This window comes from Anarrhichthys ocellatus, unplaced genomic scaffold (genome assembly GCF_004355925.1).
Source record: "Anarrhichthys ocellatus isolate YVR2014 unplaced genomic scaffold, GSC_Weel_1.0 scaffold21, whole genome shotgun sequence".
In the NCBI taxonomy this organism is placed as follows: Eukaryota; Metazoa; Chordata; class Actinopteri; order Perciformes; family Anarhichadidae; genus Anarrhichthys; species Anarrhichthys ocellatus.
The window spans coordinates 1,834,596-1,853,770 of NW_022280051.1; the positions used below are offsets into that span (position 1 = coordinate 1,834,596).

A 19,175-nucleotide genomic window follows, 5' to 3' on the forward strand; every position below is an offset into this window, starting at 1 on the left:
GTGTGGGGGGGGGGGGGACGTGAGCTCCCGCTGTTCAAACAGTAGAAAAGACAGAGGGTAAAGTCGTTGAGTTACATAGACTTGTAGGGTTGGGGTCAGCCACAAGAAATCCTGGAAGTTTAGTCTGTGAACTAAGCGGTAGTCCTGTGGCTGAAATGTTTGAATGTTGTTCGGTTAATGATAACATGCACAGTTTAAAGGTGTTGCATGCTTGAATGAACCCCAGCTCAGTGCATGCTACAGTTTTGTATTAAACAAGTTAATATTTTGACATACAATTCATATAAGTTTTCACATAAAATAAATAGTTTCGGGACATTGAGTGAAAAATGCTTATTTGAGAATGGAACAAGAACCACTGTACGTTCAATTTGACGCTGTAGCTGGCAGCCAGTTAGCTTAGCGTAGCATGCATAAAGTCTGGAAATGGGAAAACAGCTGCCCTGCCTCTGTCCAAAGTCAACACACTCTGTCTATATCTCTTATATCTGGTTTGTTTAATCTTACAAAAATCACAATTAGTGGTTTTACTGGGGTGTATATGCTGTTTTATTCTCATTTAATTCTTTATGCCACAGTAAGCTAACAGGCTGCTAGCTCAAGCAGTGAAGAATCATACATTTTCAGAATATCAAACTCTTTAAGTACATTACTGAGGAGGCAAAAGAGATAGAGCCAAAACACAAGTTTCTTCCTTTCTGAGTAATAGCAGGAAATTACGTTTTTTTGGAAAGTCTTAGCAGTGTGTGATCCCAGAGTAAATTTGGTTCACTGGAAAATGTCATCACTCCGACCTGAACACAGGGAAGCCTCAAATCAGTTTATGTCTCATATGAGTGACACCATCAAATCATCCAATTGAAATGTCAGTGAGGTCTAGAAGCCTGGAGAGATACAAGTGTTAACGGGAGGGAGAGAGAGTGGTAATTTGGCTGTCTGCATCGGATGTGATGCGAGTGCTGCGTTTTCAAATCCCCAAGCAAATGTCAACTTATTTGTTCGGTGGATATTCAGCATGTATTTATAATAAGGCAAACTCCAGCCTAATCTCTTAACCACATGTGCCCAAATCAACTCCTCCAGGCTGCTAATAGCCCTCCTACATTAACCAATCCTGTTGATTAGCACTCTAATAAACAGTCTCACACCACTGGGACTCAGCATGTGCTGGGGAGCAAGCCTAAACACCCTCAGCAAATTCAAAACATATGGATCATTAAAGATCTGAGTGCCTGATTTGACTTACAGGTGGGATTTCCTTAAAGGAGACTAAGTCTCTTCCAATCCAACTGGAAAGTCCCCTCTTTAAAGGGAATTCCAACAGAGCTTTTCTTTATTCTCCGTCAGTCTCTGTTTCCTATTACTCTCTATTTTCAATTGAATCACCGCAGCACTTTTCTCTTTTTAAAATTGTCAACGTTATTTTCATAAAGGATAAAACTTAATTCAAACTTTATGACATGGAGGAGGCTTTTGGAAATCAATGCTAACATGCAATCTATTTCATAAAAAAGTGCTTTCCAAGGCTGTATAATATACTATACCGGTAGTATTACTGTATAGACAGAGACAGGTAATGCATACACGAAATGTATTAAAATCTCTTTGCCAGATGTATGAAATTATACATTGGTTGGGGTATTTGATGTTCTATTTCTCATTTATTTTCCAGAAAGAGTGTTCTAACTTTATCCGGGTCCTCCAACCCTTCAACCAGACCCACCTGTACATCTGTGGCACAGGAGCCTTCCACCCCATCTGTTCTTTTCTGGAAATGGGCAAGAGGGCAGAGGTAATAAATCGGCTGCATTAATGTTGATTCAGCGAATGCTGTAGTTTTTTTTTTTTACAACATGTTTAATCAGTTATATATATGCAAAAGGTAATTTAAATCTCAATTGAGCGTGTGACACCAGCGCTATAGTAAACTAATGACAGAGTAAGTCATTGCTTCCCCTTGAAATAATATGTGCACAGCAACTGCACTGGCTGCACTAAGTATATGCTCTCACACACAAAGACCTGCACGGATTTCTGTCAAGCACAGCAGTAACCATTCCCCTCATTGATTATCTTCTCGTCAATGTTTTCCTTTGTGTGAAGAAGAATTGCAAAAAAAAACAAAGTGGTCAGTACATGGTTCGACTTCAGCCGTCAGAAATTAAAACAACCTCTTCCCTGCATAAAAGTTTAATCAGTCATCCTGATAAAGGTCTACAGGTTAATCAATGTACCAGCATGGCTTCTGCAGTCCGACAATGGGGAAGGAATGACTGTTTGCACCATGCAGGTTTTGAGTATAGAAGACCCTGCATGGGTTCACTTGAGTTTAAAGTAGTGTTGTCAGTCATTGATTTAAAGAAAACAGAGTAAGTTGGGTCTCTCTTTTGTGTATTTTCTTTTTTTATATTAAATTATATTGCATTCTGAGGGTGAGCTGTGCTTTTGCTGCATGGTCCTCCTTTATTCCCCATTCTTCCTTTTCATTCTAGAAATTATTGTTGATCTATAATCAAATCTGTCTAAAGGCTGTGGTGCTTCCCATCCCAAAAGCTGCTCGCTATAATGAGAATTTGGTGTAATTTGAAACACAGGCTATAAATGTACCTTTAGCCAGTCTTAATGTGGCTTTCACTTGGCCTCAGTTTGAACTTTGACCCTTTCCACCACAGGAAAACATCTTTCGACTGGCCTCGCATTTCGAGAATGGCCGCGGGAAAAGCCCCTACGACCCCAAAATGCTCTCGGCCTCGCTGCTGATCGGTGAGTTTGATCTGTGCCTTGATTAGTTCCAGGAAGTACACATTCACTTCGGAACTGGTCATTCGTTCCTAACTACACTTTCCTCACTAACAGATGGAGAGCTGTACTCTGGCACATCTGCTGATTTCATGGGAAGGGACTTTGCCATTTTCCGTACCCTGGGAGATCATCATCCAATCAGAACAGAACAGCACGATTCAAGATGGCTGAACGGTAAAAACAAACAAAAAAAGCAATAAAAAAGGGTTTTTTTTAGCATGTGAAGAAAGTATTAATGGCTGAAATAAATTAAGTTAACTCCTGAAGATATACATTTTCCTAAAAACACAATCTAGTTTTTCTTGAAAAAATGTGTTTTTTAATATACTCGGTTTTGTCACTGTAGTTGCCTTTCCTGTTTTTTAAGAGGCAATTTCCATCTTGAAGCTTACATTTGAAGTTAATAGTGTTCCGACTGCAAAAACTAGATAACATACATTTTCAAACCTCACAAACTCCAGCCAACGTTACTATTAAAGTAAAATTGGGCACTTGTGGCCCACAATAACCTCTACTATTCAGCTTTTCAATGGACTCCGAAGCATTACATTCTCTCACAAGCCTCAAGTCTCCAATCATTTCCATTCATGTGCAGACATCAGATATCAGAGCCCATTCACAAAGTCACTGGATTTGCCTGCGCTGGTAAGATTAGCACGGCAGTGAGGGTTGACTGTTCAGTCTGTCTGGCTATCTTTCGGCACCGCGGAGGACTTAGGGAGCCTCAAAAGGTCAGTTTGAACCTTTCCCTCAAGCTGTGCCATCCCTTCCCCCCCCCCCCCCCCCATCTTTCCCACAGAACTAATCCACTCTCAGCTGTTTTCCTGTAGTGGAGTCGAATTCCTCTCATCTCCCCCCCCACCCTCCCCCAGCACCCTCAGAAATCACAAACACTGTTCTCTGCAGTGCTGATTGCTGTGACATATTAATAAAGAGTGATTTAAAAGGGAGACGCCATTGTTACAGCGTTAATCCCCATCGATCTTTCACCTTGTTCAAACAAATACGCCGGGGATTGTAGCCATTCGGCCCGGCAAGATCCAACTCCTTCTCCACAAAGGGGGGATTGTAATTGCACGGATTACTGGGATGGGGATATTCTATTGAGCCTTTATCAACAAGGTTACATGGTGCTCAAAGGCAACAAGAAAGAAACTTGGGAATGAATTCTTAATAGCAGTTGATTCTAAAAAAGGATTTAGGGTTAAATGGTATAGCTTTGGCTTTCCTGGTCTTTATTCATGCAATGCATTTACACATCCCTTCACCCTTTTAATGCCCTCTCACTCAACAGTTAGGTACAATCAGACCCCGACTGAATACAGTGGCCTTTTGTTTGGGAATAAAATGTAATGAATTGTATGACCTCAATGGTTGGCGACACCGGCAGATGCCTGTTTTCGTATGCGAGGGCATGCGAGGTTGAATTTATGAATGTGTAGATTTAATGGCACATATTCACAATAGAGCTATGAGGAGTGTGTGGGGTACATGATTCATACCAGAGGTCTCGCACCCGCACAGCGCTTATAAATCTGCTTGCCACTTTGGCCACACTAGTCTTTTTCACAGCTACTCTATATCCTAAACGGCCATGGAGGCGTAACATGGCACGGCTTGTTTCTCTCCGGCTAACCCCCGAGCTTCTAGACACAGGCTCGTTTTACGCGTGACGCCGCCGCAGTGACTGCAGCCTCTTTTCCTCAGTCCCTCTGCCCCTTCAACCCAGAGATATCTCAGCCCGGAGGGCCTCGGCTCGCCCGTTTAGCTTTGATTTCCTCTCGCGCTTAAAGTCGAGATAAATTTATTCAAGTTTTACCGGGGACAATCGGAGCCATGTGTGTTTGTGGGGATGTGGCCTAGAGGAAGGAGTTATGTGGGATTTAGACTTGGAGCGCTCACTTGGGTTAAAGTCAGATACTGTAACACCAGTGTGTAAAGTGGATGGCTGTTATTACTGAGCCGTGACTGGAGAATATCATGGGGGATTAGGTTTTTGGAGGTGTAAAATAGGGGTGAAAGGATTGTCAATGGGGCGGAGGTTGGATCGTAAAATTACATTTCTGTAGGTTTGTGTGGGATTTAAATATGTATGAACAAATCTTTGCATATTTTTACTGCATAATATGTCGTTTCTGTGCTTAATTTCTCTCCTTTTTTTCCCTCCAGACCCCAGGTTCATAGGTGTTAACTTGATCCCAGAAAGTGACAACCCTGAAGACGATAAGATCTTCCTGTTTTTCAAGGAGAACGCCATGGACGGAGAGAACACTGGCAAGGCCACCATAGCCAGGATAGGACAACTGTGTAAGGTAACAACACACACATACAAAAAAACTTATCACAGTTTACTCAAAAGACATGAAAAAAAATTCATAATCATTTGTTTAAAATCTGCATAGTCCAACAGAAATAACAGCATGTTTATGTCAGTTTGCAGAAATGTGAGTTTTGTTGGGGTTTGTGATACAGAATGACATGGGAGGTCACAGGAGTCTGGTGAACAAGTGGACCACTTTCCTCAAGGCCCGGCTAATGTGTTCAGTGCCCGGGGTCAATGGCATCGATACACACTTTGATGAGCTGCGTAAGTGTGTATTCGATGAAAAAGCCTCTCTTTCAAATGCTGATGACAAAAACCTCACCGTCACACCCATTCTTGCTTTGTTTTTCCAGAGGATGTGTTCCTCATGAGCTCCAAGGACCCAAAGAATCCAGTTATATACGCTGTATTCACCACATCCAGGTACAGACCCATCCACATCTTTTCTTATAACCTCCAAAATGTGCGTGCAAAGGCAACAGAACTTGACAGGCGCTGGTGGTATCAGATTTGTTTTGTTGATCTGTTGCTAGGAGATCAGAAGGAACTGATATAAATTCAACGTTGCAACCGTCCTAGACAAGTTATTTTCCTCTGTATTTGAAAAACGCACACGCTTCATATTTCCTTTCCGCCGTTTCACAACCTTTATTCCATGCCTTTATTCCATGCCTTTATTCCATGCCTTTATCTGTAATTCCCTAACCATTCTAAATGACATGGCAGGATGCGAGTGACCAAGCGTGCCCCCGTCAAATACCCAGACAGCACTCCCTGTCCCGTAATCCACTTACAGGTGTCTTATGGTTGCTTTCCCCTCCCCACATCTCAGGACGGAGATTGCTTTTAGCCGGTTTCTCGCTACCTGTCCCCCTTTTTTTTCACTGAAACCTTGGCAGAGGCTTGTAGGGAAATCAGATTATGGCGCAGGAGGGAGCGAGAGAAACACTATATTCACTCAGCAGGAACGCACGTTTCTCTCCTGGCCGCCGCCCCAGACTTGAATGAGGGTTTTCAGAAGGCTGGGTGGGGCTCTATTGAAGCATGCGGAGAGGTGAAGGCATGGGCCAGGCCAGATAAGTGAGTTGAAATGGCACAGATGGTGGCACTTATCTTGATGATGATGAATTTGCATTTGGGGAGGAGGAGGGGGTATTTTGTGTCCAGTGGTGTCTCTGAACCGCTTTCAAAGGAGGACAAACACTTCACCATCAATCACCGCTAATGATAAGACGGGCTGAATAGCACGCCGGCACAAGCTAGCGCATACCGACAGGCGCCTTGCATCACCAGGCCCGTATGGCGTTTCTTTAATTTCTGGAGATGTATGAAAAGCTAGAGGTCGGTGCGTGGTGGTGGGTGTACACCTACGTACCCACATGCATGCTCACACACACACACACACATGCACACTTTAAAATTCAATTATGGGGCATTGAGGAATTAGAGTGGTTTAATTGGTTTTCTAAGTGGCCGCTTTTCAGAGATGAATAGAGAAGAGATTCAGAGGGACCGGGCTTTTAATATCACTGCTTAATGAGGCTCAAAGAAGCTGCCACTGACAGATCAATGTTTGATTGTGCTGTGTTTGTCTGTGTGTGTGCATTTTTGTGGGGTCGACTGAAAATGTGTGCCTTTCTCTCAAGTTGTGTGTATCTGCTCCAACACATGTTCCGTCCTTCTTCTTAAGCATAGATATTGGAGTGTCTTTTCTTTTCTTTTTTTTTTTTTTTTTGCTCCTGGAGTTAATTGAATTTCTCTGTAATTAACATTTTCAAATGCTAATCCATTCATCTTCCATGCTTTGGTGAGTACTGTCGGCTGTGTTTATGCCAGCCACATCCCTAATTAGTCTGATACAACTTCCCATTGCAGTCAGCAAGACAAAGGATGTGCCGACTCTTATTGAAGCATTTGGTTCCTGCCTATGCAAGAGACTGGCTGTCCAAATTAAAATCTACCATCTGTGAAAAGTGACAAAAAGCTGATGAATAATTTTCTGAACATCTTGACCTACAAACAAATAATTGCACGTCTATAAAATCCCCCTTATATGTGGTCAGAGGTTAATGAACTTCATGGTGTGCAGGATTTTAAACAGCCAGCATACTTTCTCACAATCTCCACAGGAATATGTCAATGACTCTTTTGGAATATATATATATATATATATATATATATATATATATATATATATATATATATATATCTTGGAATATTCCTGTGAAACTCCCAAATGTTCCACTTTAATGAGTCACAGCTCAAATTGCTTGTCTTCTGGATGACCTGGGCAGAGTATGAATTGAAGTAAAAATCCACAAAATTTCCTCATTTTTTTTTTTTGCATGATTGATTGACCTTGCCTGCTTTGGGCCTTGCCTGGCGAGTGAAAGCAAAATCCACCCATCTGGCTCGAGCGAGCGCTCACAAAATATTGAAGGGGATTTCAAAAATGCTCTGTTTTGTTGGTGGTGTGCCCAAATTCCTGTCTGTTCTCAAGAGGCTGGAAGCAATCAGAGAGAAGTTCCAATCTGTTATTCCTATACTTAGGTAATGACAAACCGTGCTCCTCTCCGTCTTGTGCGATGAAGGGTCATTTTGTTGTCTTTCTTCAGTATTTCACAAGCTCTTAATCCCTGTCTTGTGACCGATTGTTTATGAATCCCTTTTGTGTGTCGTCTTTCTTTATTCCACTGCCCTCCCTTCATCTTTTAACTCTTTTTTCTTTTCGTCTTTCACCCCTTCTAAGTTTCCTTGTCTCTTTCTCCACAGTAACATTTTTAAAGGCTCGGCAGTGTGCATGTACAACATGGCAGACATCAGGAGGGTTTTCCTAGGTCCCTACGCCCACAGAGATGGACCCAACTACCAGTGGGTGCCTTTCCAGGGGAGGGTGCCCTACCCCCGCCCCGGCACTGTGAGTCTTTATCCACAAATGTAGTGATTTTACAAGCAATACAGTGAAATTAGCACAACACTGCTTCTCATTTTTTTTTACTTAAACTTACCTGCCGGCCACTTTGGTCTGATTCTCAGTGCCCCAGCAAGACATTTGGAGGATTCGACTCCACAAAGGACCTCCCTGATGATGTCATCACCTTCGCAAGGGGTCACCCAGCCATGTACAACCCAGTGCACCCGATGGGCGGGCGTCCCATCATGGTGCGAACAGACGTGGACTACCAGTTCTCCCAGCTGGTGGTGGACAGAGTGGAGGCAGAGGACGGACAGTATGACGTCATGTTCATTGGGACAGGTACACAAACTTCACAGTTTGTCGTTGCTTTGTGCTCGAACAGGAATTTGTCAATACAAATTATTGAAATCCGTCACAGTAACGTTGATTGTTATGCATTTTTACGTATTTTCACAAAAAAAATAATACATATACTGTATGTGAATGTCAATATTCTTTCAGACATGGGCACAGTACTGAAGGTGGTGACAATACCCAGAGAGAGCTGGCATGACCTGGAAGAGGTGGTGCTCGAAGAGATGACCGTCTTTAGGGTAAGACATTGAAAATTGAGCGTAACAACAATTCATGAAGCTGCTGCCTATAGAAATAAACACTACGTCCATAGATGTGGTGGTAAAGCAGCTGTGCTGTATTTGTTTTGTGCAGGAACCCACTGCCATTACTGCTATGGAGCTGTCCACTAAGCAGGTAAGGAGCTGTCTTCGCACATAATAATTTATCCAAGTTGTTGACAGGGCTAGAAGTGAAACTAAAGAGTGAGAACGCCTGGGCCATTAAACAAACACTGATATCCAAACACAACGATATGTAATGTGCCCACTGAGAGCCAAACCCACAACCACCTAATCTTTACGAGAGCCTGTCCAACTGAGCCCCACAGGAATACTCAAGTTTTACATCTTCTTTCTTTTGCTCCCACAGCAACAGCTGTACCTTGGCTCTGGCCTGGGTGTATCGCAGATGTCGTTACATCGTTGTGAGGTGTATGGGAAAGCTTGCGCTGAGTGCTGCCTGGCCAGAGACCCTTATTGCGCCTGGGACGGCAGCGAGTGCTCGAGATACTTTCCTACCGCCAAGAGGTAGGATTATGCACGCACCAAACAAATCTTTGACCTTTATTTATCCTCAGAGGGCTTGCTGAACCTGCATGCTTCTTTTCAGCAACAGCCTGCCTTTGTGTTTATGCCTTCACACGCCTGGGAGTTGCCAGTGCACCTGCAGTCTGATTTTGCAATCGGCTTTGAATGCTTTGCTCAAGGGCATCCTGATATACAACGTTGTTTCTGTAAGCAAGTGCTGTGAATCAAAAGGAAAAAAAAAGGGCAAGGTTACACGGTTCATACCAAAACATCTAAACATGGAAGTAATCAGGAGTTAGAATATTACACGGGCACAAAATACAGTCATTAAATACGCGCAGGCCAAGTATGCATTCCAAGAGATACAATCCAGCAACCTGGGTTCTAACTTCTGCCAGCAACAGTTGTTCTGAGTTGTGACACACACACACACACAGTCATAAAAAGAACATACATCTACACAAGTAAACACACACTAAATTATAGCCAACAGGAGCTGTCTGACCGCTTCACCCTGCAGCCAGGAGGTATGAACATACACACCCTCAAATTACCCTCTGCTGTATCCAGCAGGATTAGGCTGACCACCACAGCCCACACACACACACACACACACACACGTAGCACTACACTCCTACATCTCATTCATCCAGAACTTCTCACACCAGCAGAAGTAGGCCAGTGGGTATACTCCAGCCCAGCAGGGTTACAAAGGAGGTGGCACACCCCGTGGTTAAGGCCAGGACCGGCTCCTCTCTCCTCTCCTCTGCACTGCAAATATTTTCCCTCCCAGAATGAGAACCAGACACCGGGCCCCGCACGTGCTCAGACGGCCAAAAAAGACAGGAATGTGAGCCTAGGAAGTGAAAAAAAAAAGAAGAGGGACGTGTGAGAAAGAGACCAAATATATATATGGCACACAGAAGTAAAGGACGAGGGATGTTAGTGGCCATATTTTGTGTGCAGAATTCTCACACACGAGCTGACCATTTCATTCCATCCGGTTCTACTTTATTTCCTTCTTTCCAACCCTCGCCTCACCTTTGGCTTACCCCACCTCTTCCTCATTCAATTTTTGCAGCGCTCATCAGAGATTTTAAACGCGACCATGACAACTAGGAACAAGGGGAGACACATTCGCAGTTAGTCAGTAAAGCCAGGCTATGAAAACGCCTTGCTGTCACAGCAGGAACATCTGAATGACATAGTGGACTTTCATATCGAGACGACAGAGAGTGGGGCTGCTTTTTCAAGGGTGAAACCATGCTGTATGTGTTTCATAATAACGGTTCATTGGAAAGCAATGAAGCTTGTTGTTTCATTGCTCTGCAGACTTATGTGTCCTACAATTCTGCCAGGATTCAATTTTTTTTAACAGTGGAGCGAAGGTTCAATAAATAGCCACTCTCCAGTCCTTAAACGTAGGTGAAGCTGAATGTGGAATTGTATTGTGTAACATTGCCCCCTAGTGGTTGAACACAAACAGTGCAGATAACAGAACATGTGAGAAGTGCATTTCTGGTCTATTCTGTAGAACATATGTTGCTTGCATTACCAGTACACCCACTTCTGCCATTAACTTTCATTGTGGTTTCTTCCCAGGCGAACCAGACGACAGGACATCCGAAACGGAGACCCTCTCTCCCAATGCTCAGATCTTCAGCATCATGGTACCTTAATGGCCACTACACACAAACACCCACACGCACTCTCTCCCCTTCTCGCCACACACTTCTCATTCTCCCGACCCTGTGTCTGTTTTGGTTTGATCAGACGATTCGGACGGCTTAGGAGGCAGCGTGGAGGACCGGGGTGTGTATGGTGTGGAGAACAGCAGTATGTTCCTTGAGTGCAGCCCAAAGTCTCAGAGAGCACTCACATACTGGCAGCTGCAGAAGCCCAACGACGACCGCAAGCACGAGGTGTGTATGTTTCTTACGTTGTTGCTGATTTGCCTCTCAAAAAAGCAGGCAACGGAAAATGTGCAACTGGGTGATTGTAAAACCCACACATCCCAATGTTGACTCAAGCTCAATTTCATGCTAATTCAACTCCCGCAAACAAAACATCTCTCTGCCAAAGGCCACACCTTTCCTTCTCTGTGATATCATGTAATGAACTCTGACCTCTGTGGCCTTTAACCTCAGTGACATGAAAAGGGTGGTAACCTAGGGGTGTGGATGTTTAGATTGACTTTTGACCCTATGATGCAACTAATTAACGTTTGCCTGACTTTCTACTGTGGCTGTATTTGTCTAACCCCGCGTTCAGGGCCTGTGGTTTTAGGTACTGATGATGCGAAGAAATACAATCCAGGAAGTCCAGTTTGAGTAACAGAACCAAGCGTTTTAAGGCTTATCAGAAGCAAATCTTTTTATCTTTTAGAAACATCTTATCTTATGTTTCTTTTTACACCACTGAACCTCACTGCTGTAACACAATAGGCTCTTTCAGATTAATGATGTGGGTGCATTTTTCCCACAGTGCCTTTGCCTTAGCTTGTACTGAAACTGTTCTGTTGCGTCACTTGTTGAGGTTAACTGTGCAGAACAATGTATGTGTTGAGTTTGACACTATACGCCTATTTTCACGCATCTGCTGAAGGAGGAAAGTGTATCTGTGCTCACCTTAAATCTCAGTTTAAGATACACTTTGTGTCCAAGCATGACTTTGTTTGGAAGCTGATTGGGGTCCAATATGCAACTTAAAGACGTGTGAGGTGGACGTTAACAATTTTTTAACAAGGTAATAGAAATCTGAATGTTTCTAGAAACTCTGGTCCAGACGGGAACACACCTGTTTGCCTTTTAAGTTTGTTTGTCTATTTCCCTTTTTCCAATATCTTATTTTTGCTTTTCTCTCGGTTTCCTTTTATAGATCAAGCTAGATGACAGGGTGCTCCGTACAGACCAGGGCCTGCTCATACGCAGTCTGACCCAGTCCGACACAGGTATCTACCACTGCCAGGCTGTCGAACACGGCTTCATCCAGCCCCTGCTGCGCCTCAACCTCCAGGTCATCCCCGCCCAGAAACTGGGGGACATCCTACCCGGACTTCCCGGTGCAGGAGGCGGGGTCGGTGCCTCTCCCAAGCACAGGCTGTGGTATCGCGATTTCCTGTCTCTCTTGGACCACCCAGACCTCAACAGCGTGGAAGAGTTTTGCGATCGAGTTTGGAAGAAAGAACGCAAACAGAAGAGGGTGAAGACGCCCAACGGCAACGGTCAGGGTAAACCCGACAGCACTGGCGGTTCCAACCCTGCATTACGGCCTAAAGCTTTAGCTCCCAACGCCCAGAAGCAGCAAGCCAGTCCACCACAGAGCAGGCCAGGGCCCCAGGCTGGAGTGCCAACAGTGGAAGGGTCAGCACGAAGCCAGACTACCCAGAAAGCTCAACCAAATCTGGGTATGTTGAGTGTCCAGGCACCTAAGAACAATCAGAAGACGCAAAACGGCCAGAAGGGGCAGGGCAGCCAGGCTGGTTCTCAGGCTGCCGGGGGGTCGAGGGCGAGCAGCCAGCACGCAGCCAAGTGGAGACGGATGCAGGAAAATAAGAAGGGACGCAACAGGAGGACCCATGAGCTTCAAAGACCCCCACGAAGTGTTTGAGAAAAAAAGCACAGAGATGCACACATGCAACCAGATCTACACGTTCAAGCACAAACCCATGCATCCACACAGCAACACACAAACACATTCTATAGATTGTGTGTCCAATGTAAGGTTCAGTGGCCTCGCCATAACAACAGCAGAACAAAAACCCGTAAAAAAAAACAGCAGCACACACTTTTAGATAGACATACATGAGCTGCACTCATGCAACAACTTTAAAACTTTAATTCAAAGACACAAACTCAAATGCACATAACTTGTGAAGAGGACGAAGATCAACAGAGGACTGAAAAACCGGAATGCAAACTGTAAATGTGTGAGGATATGGCTGGATTCCGAGGATACTGCCTGGCAGACACTTCAACTTCCTGTACATAAGCTACTAAAATAAGACTGGGACAAAAATGTTTAGTGAGGTGTTTGTTGGCATATGGACTTAGTATGCTGAAAGGACAGTTTTGGAGGCATTAAGAGATACACAGACATTTCTGGAGATGAAATAATGCGTCCATTGCAACCTGCTGTCCTCTTTGACCTGAGCATGTGAACTGCAAGAGTGTGTATATGGAATGGATAAAAAAAACCTCTTATTTTGAAGAACTGTTTGAGGAGAAAAGAACCTTCCGTCTAGTCTTTTTCAAGTGAAGACAGACGATAGCACCCTAAAAAAAAGAGGACAGGGAGGGGTTGCACCAGTGTCCCTCATAAAACAAATAGAAGCATTATCACATGCAAAAAAACTGCAAAGTCATGCCAGAGGTGCAGAGAAAGTGCTTCAATCGAACCATCTCCACCTGAGGCTGGGGAAACATTGTGCATGTTGTTGTCAATCAATGTTTTAATAAGCTAGTTATTTTATGGAATTCTAGACGCTTTTCTTTTTCTTTTTTTTTTACACCCTACCTAAAAAAAATGTTACATTTTTCTTTTATATTTCCTTTCCTTTTCCAGACCAGTGCTTCTATTTTGGGGGGCTAAAATTACAAGCAACATAGTCTCATTGTGCATTATCCCTTCTGCTCTTGAGGATTCTATGTAAGTTATTATGGTGTTGCTTTTTCTGGGATTTATAGAATCTGGGCACGAATTCCAGTCGTAGGCTGTGCTAAAAACCCAGTCTGAAACAGACTGCCAGTTGTTTTTGTGTACATATATACAACAAACTTAACTCTCTGTGTATATACAGTACATATACAGTACAAGAACACCACTTGATTATTATTTATTGCTCATTGTTTTGTGAAAGGGTTGCATTTATTTTTGATATTATGGTGTTTTTGGCTCATCAATATATTGGAGAAACAATGGCAACAGCAACTGAGAAAACTTTGATGGACCAACTGGGTGAAAGAATGTCATCAATCCCTTTTTGGGGATAAAAGGGTTGACTTACGAGCACGAGTACAGGGGTTTGTGTCATTGCTACATTTTTGATAGAGATCCCACTAACGATAAGCACAATTTTGTCTCTTTTGACTTTCATAACATTTTCCTTTCTCCCAAAATCCATTCAACATGTCTTTGTTCATCCAGTATCCATTATGTGTAAGATAATTCCCCAAAACTGAAAAACATTAGCTGTGAATCTCTGTAAGAAATAGTGGAGAAAAAAGTAAAATTTAGTCTGAAGGAGAAGACACGTTATACTGCATGTGAATGCTACCTACAGTAAGTGCATCTTTTTTTATGGTCTCTTTACGTGTTTTGTGTGAGAGGTAAAGTTCCCTTAACGCAAGGTGTGATTTACTTTTGTCCTTTTGCCAAAAACAGTGATATTAACTAGTCATGATACTCTGGCCAAAGCTGTTTAAGATCCAAGCTCCTTAAACTTCGATTCAACAATGGTACCCATATAATGTGTCAATGCAATAATTTAGAGCAGATATAGTGTTCCCTACCAATACTCCAACGTTTGGTGTGTCCCTGATTCGGGTCTCTCCCTCAGAGTTAGTAAAGTGAGAGAGCTAAAAGTTACCGCTGCTGTAGCACAGTTCTTTCTGGCATGCATTCAGTTGTCTAAATAAACATCTCCGTTACAAAAAAAAAGTCCATTTGTTCTCATTTCAATCAAAAAAACTTCCTGCACACGGTGTCCTCAGCTGCACTTCATTTTATATAAAGGTAACACAAAAGGCTTCATCTTTTAACAATGTACGTCTGCTACTCCAGGGACAAAAACACAGCTGCACATACAGGATCAGAGAGAAACTATCTGCAACACTTTCTTTCACCCGAATGATAAATAATCAAAATGATCAAAATAATAATCTACAGCCACGATTTAGCTAAATGCTAATCTCAGCATGCTCAGAATGAAGGCTAACACGCTGACGTTTAACAGGAATGTTGATCACGTTCACCAACGTAGTTTAGAATGTTAAAATGCTAATATTTGGTGAGGCTGATGGGATTGCCACTAGTTTTACAGATACTTTATGTGCAACGTATCTTTTTAGAAACACTGCCCCCGTTACGCTGCATACTTCACAGAACACGCTGTCAACAGTGTTCATGGGAACTATGTCTTTGAATGAAAGACATATATCACAGCAAGCTTTTTGGGGTTTATCAAGAGTAACTACAACAAAAAAACATTTTTCACAGCAGATATTTCGGCATGTCATTTCAGTAAAAGCACAGGTGAAATTGATAATATTAGAGAATGCTGCGCCCCATGTAGGCGAGCCTGTTTCAGGACCCTGGTATTGCACATGCTGGCTCACTGCCATTGCTCACTGGAACACTTAACGGAACTGAAACATCATTTAGAAAATGAGTTTCACCTGTGCTTGTCCTTCTGTGATCGGTCAAAATGTTTGCTATGAAAAAGGGGTCTCGGTGTTCTTACATTGTTAAAATGTAATCTGTATAGTGCTGCAGGAATGGATTTACTTTTTATTGAGGCAAAACATCTCACAGATGGATATGTTTCAAGGCAGGCACATGAATCCAAAACTATCTGCACGGCTAGAGGTAAGTGAGATTTGTTGTCGTCGTTATTGTCTGTAATTGAAAGGAACCAACATTTTACAGCTAGCGAAGAAAACAGGCACACTTCACTAATTACAAAAAAAATAAAGCTTTTAAGTATACACTCACCTGCTGTTGTGCTCTACGGATACCTTTCTTTAACCTGCAGTTATTATTCAAGGTAGTTTACAGTTTTTCACGGCAGACAACAGACATTTTGGCTTTGCACAGGTGTTTGGCTGCTAATAAATTAACACTGGCTCTGTTCTGTCCCAGTAAGCCACGACAGTGAGCCAGCATGCACACTACCAGCACCCTGAAAGTCAATCAAAATGTCTTCCATTACAAAGGCCTGTAAACTCAAGCAATAAAGGGGACTGTGGCCTGCAGACACAATGATGGTTCTCATGAGGAACCACCAGAGGTCACTGTTGTCTAACTGCCCGTGCAGCCATGTCTGTCACAGCCCATCAGACTCTTGTGGTAAGGAAGTGGAAGCATAAACATCTTCACGTGTAATATTTCTACAGAAATGTCTTCCTTTCGCAGTCGGCCACAATTACCCTTTCTCAGAAACTGTGCGTGCACATGCATGTCAGCTGAAGTGATTAGAGTGCTGCAATCACATCCACTGCCCTCAAGATTCACACACCTGTTATGAATTTGCTGGCCCTGTTACCATAGCGACTGTCCTTGAATGTCCTGTGTGTGCGTGTGTGTGTGTGTGCGTGTCTATCTCAGTCTTAATACACATTTTTCAGCTGTAGAAAGGAGTTGTCTGGAACATTATATTGGAGGGTTTTATTACTGCGTCCTTTGCTTTAGGGAGCTTCTTCCCTGTCTAAAGCGTTTCCTCTTCTTCTGCTCCTCACAGCTACATTTTATTTATTTTACAGACTCTCAACAACAACTTAGCTGCCGTAGGATACATGCACATTTAGCATTTCAATGGCATTATGATTATTATTATAATAGCAAGCTGTATTATATGGATTGGTAAATTAATTAATTAATTAATTAATTTCCAAAGCAAATGTATTTATTTAGATTTTGAATTTCCCTTATCAATCCCAATCTGAAATGTGTGATGCCATATTTGAGCTTTCTTAAAGGGGAAAAAATTGAGATATTGTCGTAAAATTATGAAAGAAAAGTTTAAGGCCAGAAAATGTTATTTTTGGAAACACCGTCATTACCACAGAAGAACAACTTTTCATTTTTAGTTTGATGGATGATGTTTTACCTAAAAATTATAAATCAAATGAAAACGCTAACTGGTATTTGGCATTTACATTTCATCTTCAGCGCATATTCAATTGAATTTTGATGGAAATGCCAGTCCACTATTTCATTTGTGTGCATGTGTGTGTGTGTGTGTGTGTGTGTAGATAAAAGAGGTCAATTGATACCCACCATATCTTCATGTTGCCGTCAGCTAAACATTATTTGACGGTGTGTATGTGCACTTGCAATATGTGTGTGTGTGTGTATATCTAAAGCTCCTCACTGCTCTTGATAATAGGCTCTATTCAGAAGCTCACTCATTCTTTCTTGCCCAGGAGCAAGCCCAATGGATTGTGGGAAATCAAGTCTGTGGGCAAGCCGAGAGGAGGACACAGCAGGTTGCTGAACTCAAAGCTCGCCCCCTCCCCCTCGATATTATTCATATGTGTATTATGATATCAATATTTCATTATTTACCGGTATATCGCAACACCCCTATCCTCATCACTCCATCTGTTCTCACTTCCTGGTTTCCCTGGTAATCTCTCGCTCATCTCGCTCATCTCGCTCATCTCTCTCTCTCTCTCCTTTTGAGCTGCTGTAAAAAGCGATGACACACATAAAGTTCACAAACGTCTACATGAAGTGAAAGCTTACAGCTGTAGGCTTTGTAGGTGTGCTGCACTGCACCGCAGGGAACTGGCATGTGCATTGAACTAATATTCAAGTGATCCCATAATTAGGAACACTGTTGGTGAGTGGCAGCTGCTGCAGAAACCATGGCAACTGGGGAGGGATCTGATACAGAGCAGCTCAGAGCAGCTCTCCTTGGTGCTCGATGACATTTTTCGTCAAGACCGAACCCCACTGAGCCATAACTGTGATGCCCAGGTGCAACTCTCTTTGCCTTCTCGTTTATTGCCTTCCCCTGACGGGTCAAATAGTTTAGAAAGTTATACGTGTAAACATAATGGAAACTTCTTACATTTGATGGACCAAAGGATTAACCGATAAATGGAGAAACTAATCGTTAGATAAATTGATAATGAATAAAATCAATATAAGTCCTATTAATGCTGTGGAGGATCTTCCTTTTTTTTCAAAAGTGAAACGCAAGGTTCAACCTCTCTGCCGACACCAATAACTTACATACAGTCCCTTTAAAATAACATTAACTGACCTACAAAGTATATCTATTTTGACTAAAATAAAAGCTAATTTTCATTACATAACCAAGCGCTTTGTCTCTGCACATATATTCCCTGGGGTTTCACTTCATAGACCGTGCCCTCTGGGAGTGCTGTTTCCTCGACTGTTGTTAAGAAGCCATGATTTATGGCTGTGATCCCGCCTCCTCAACACTGATCTACAAGGTTGGGAGTCATAAACAGAGACACCCTTACACAGCAGTGCAGCAGGCTCGTGTGCAGAGGGAGGGATATAAAGTGACTCACACCAGTTTGACCTCTCCGCTCACTGATTCCTTGAGCTTGATGCGGTGATCAATGACCTATTCTTGTCCGTCTCTGAAGAGAATGCTGATTCACTCTAGGCTGCAGCGTTACGATCAAGGACTTGGTAAATCGCCATGGACTGCCAAAGCTTTCTGGTCAAAATGTTACTTTTTAGTTACAAGTCAAGAAAAAAAGGTTTATTTAAAGCTGAGGCAGCATTTGGAAACTGCAAAGCCCTATAGAGACAGTTGGCCTTGGACTATTTTATGTAAACCCTTCGTTAGCTTCATGTCTTGTTTGTCTGTGCTCACATTTTGCCGTCAGTGTGACTCATCTGTGTTTAGTCCAGCTTAACTCAAGGGACTTACCCCCCTGTTGCCAAGTGATGAAGTCACTGGCAATGACTCACTACCTTGACAACAGGTGTGTGTTGTTGATGATTCATGAGCTGTGTGGTTGTTTATGACTTGATTGGCATTCAAACCGCATTACTTTGACATTATCTCTCAACCCTTTTCTTTCTAAAACGATCTTATTTTTTTTTCTCCTGAACAACTCATCTTAGTCCGCTTCCACTTCTGATGAATCAGCCCATTAGACCCCGGAGCAGCATTAGTAAGGATGTCAGCTGCTGTCAATTCACTTAGAAAAATGAATGTGGAGTAAGAGTGGGTGATGAGGAGAGGAGGAGACAACACAAATCCATTATACTGATGAGCCAAGCATTGAAA

At 42.8% G+C, this 19,175-nt stretch overlaps 1 protein-coding gene across 1 annotated transcript in view; it reads left to right on the plus strand.

Moving 5' to 3' along the window:
• The window catches only part of sema3aa (sema domain, immunoglobulin domain (Ig), short basic domain, secreted, (semaphorin) 3Aa), a 32,101-nt gene extending 16,763 nt beyond the window's left edge, over window positions 1–15,338 (plus strand). Inside the window, exons 4-17 of the mRNA XM_031859010.1 lie at window positions 1,673–1,792; window positions 2,673–2,763; window positions 2,857–2,976; window positions 4,972–5,114; window positions 5,275–5,389; window positions 5,479–5,548; window positions 7,898–8,042; window positions 8,162–8,381; window positions 8,544–8,635; window positions 8,751–8,792; window positions 9,027–9,184; window positions 10,787–10,854; window positions 10,958–11,106; window positions 12,062–15,338. Coding sequence (XP_031714870.1) covers window positions 1,673–1,792; window positions 2,673–2,763; window positions 2,857–2,976; window positions 4,972–5,114; window positions 5,275–5,389; window positions 5,479–5,548; window positions 7,898–8,042; window positions 8,162–8,381; window positions 8,544–8,635; window positions 8,751–8,792; window positions 9,027–9,184; window positions 10,787–10,854; window positions 10,958–11,106; window positions 12,062–12,793 — 2,265 coding nt within the window. The 3' untranslated portion in view covers window positions 12,794–15,338. The remainder of the gene's footprint in view (window positions 1–1,672; window positions 1,793–2,672; window positions 2,764–2,856; window positions 2,977–4,971; window positions 5,115–5,274; window positions 5,390–5,478; window positions 5,549–7,897; window positions 8,043–8,161; window positions 8,382–8,543; window positions 8,636–8,750; window positions 8,793–9,026; window positions 9,185–10,786; window positions 10,855–10,957; window positions 11,107–12,061) is intronic.
• Window positions 15,339–19,175: the final 3,837 nt, after the last annotated feature.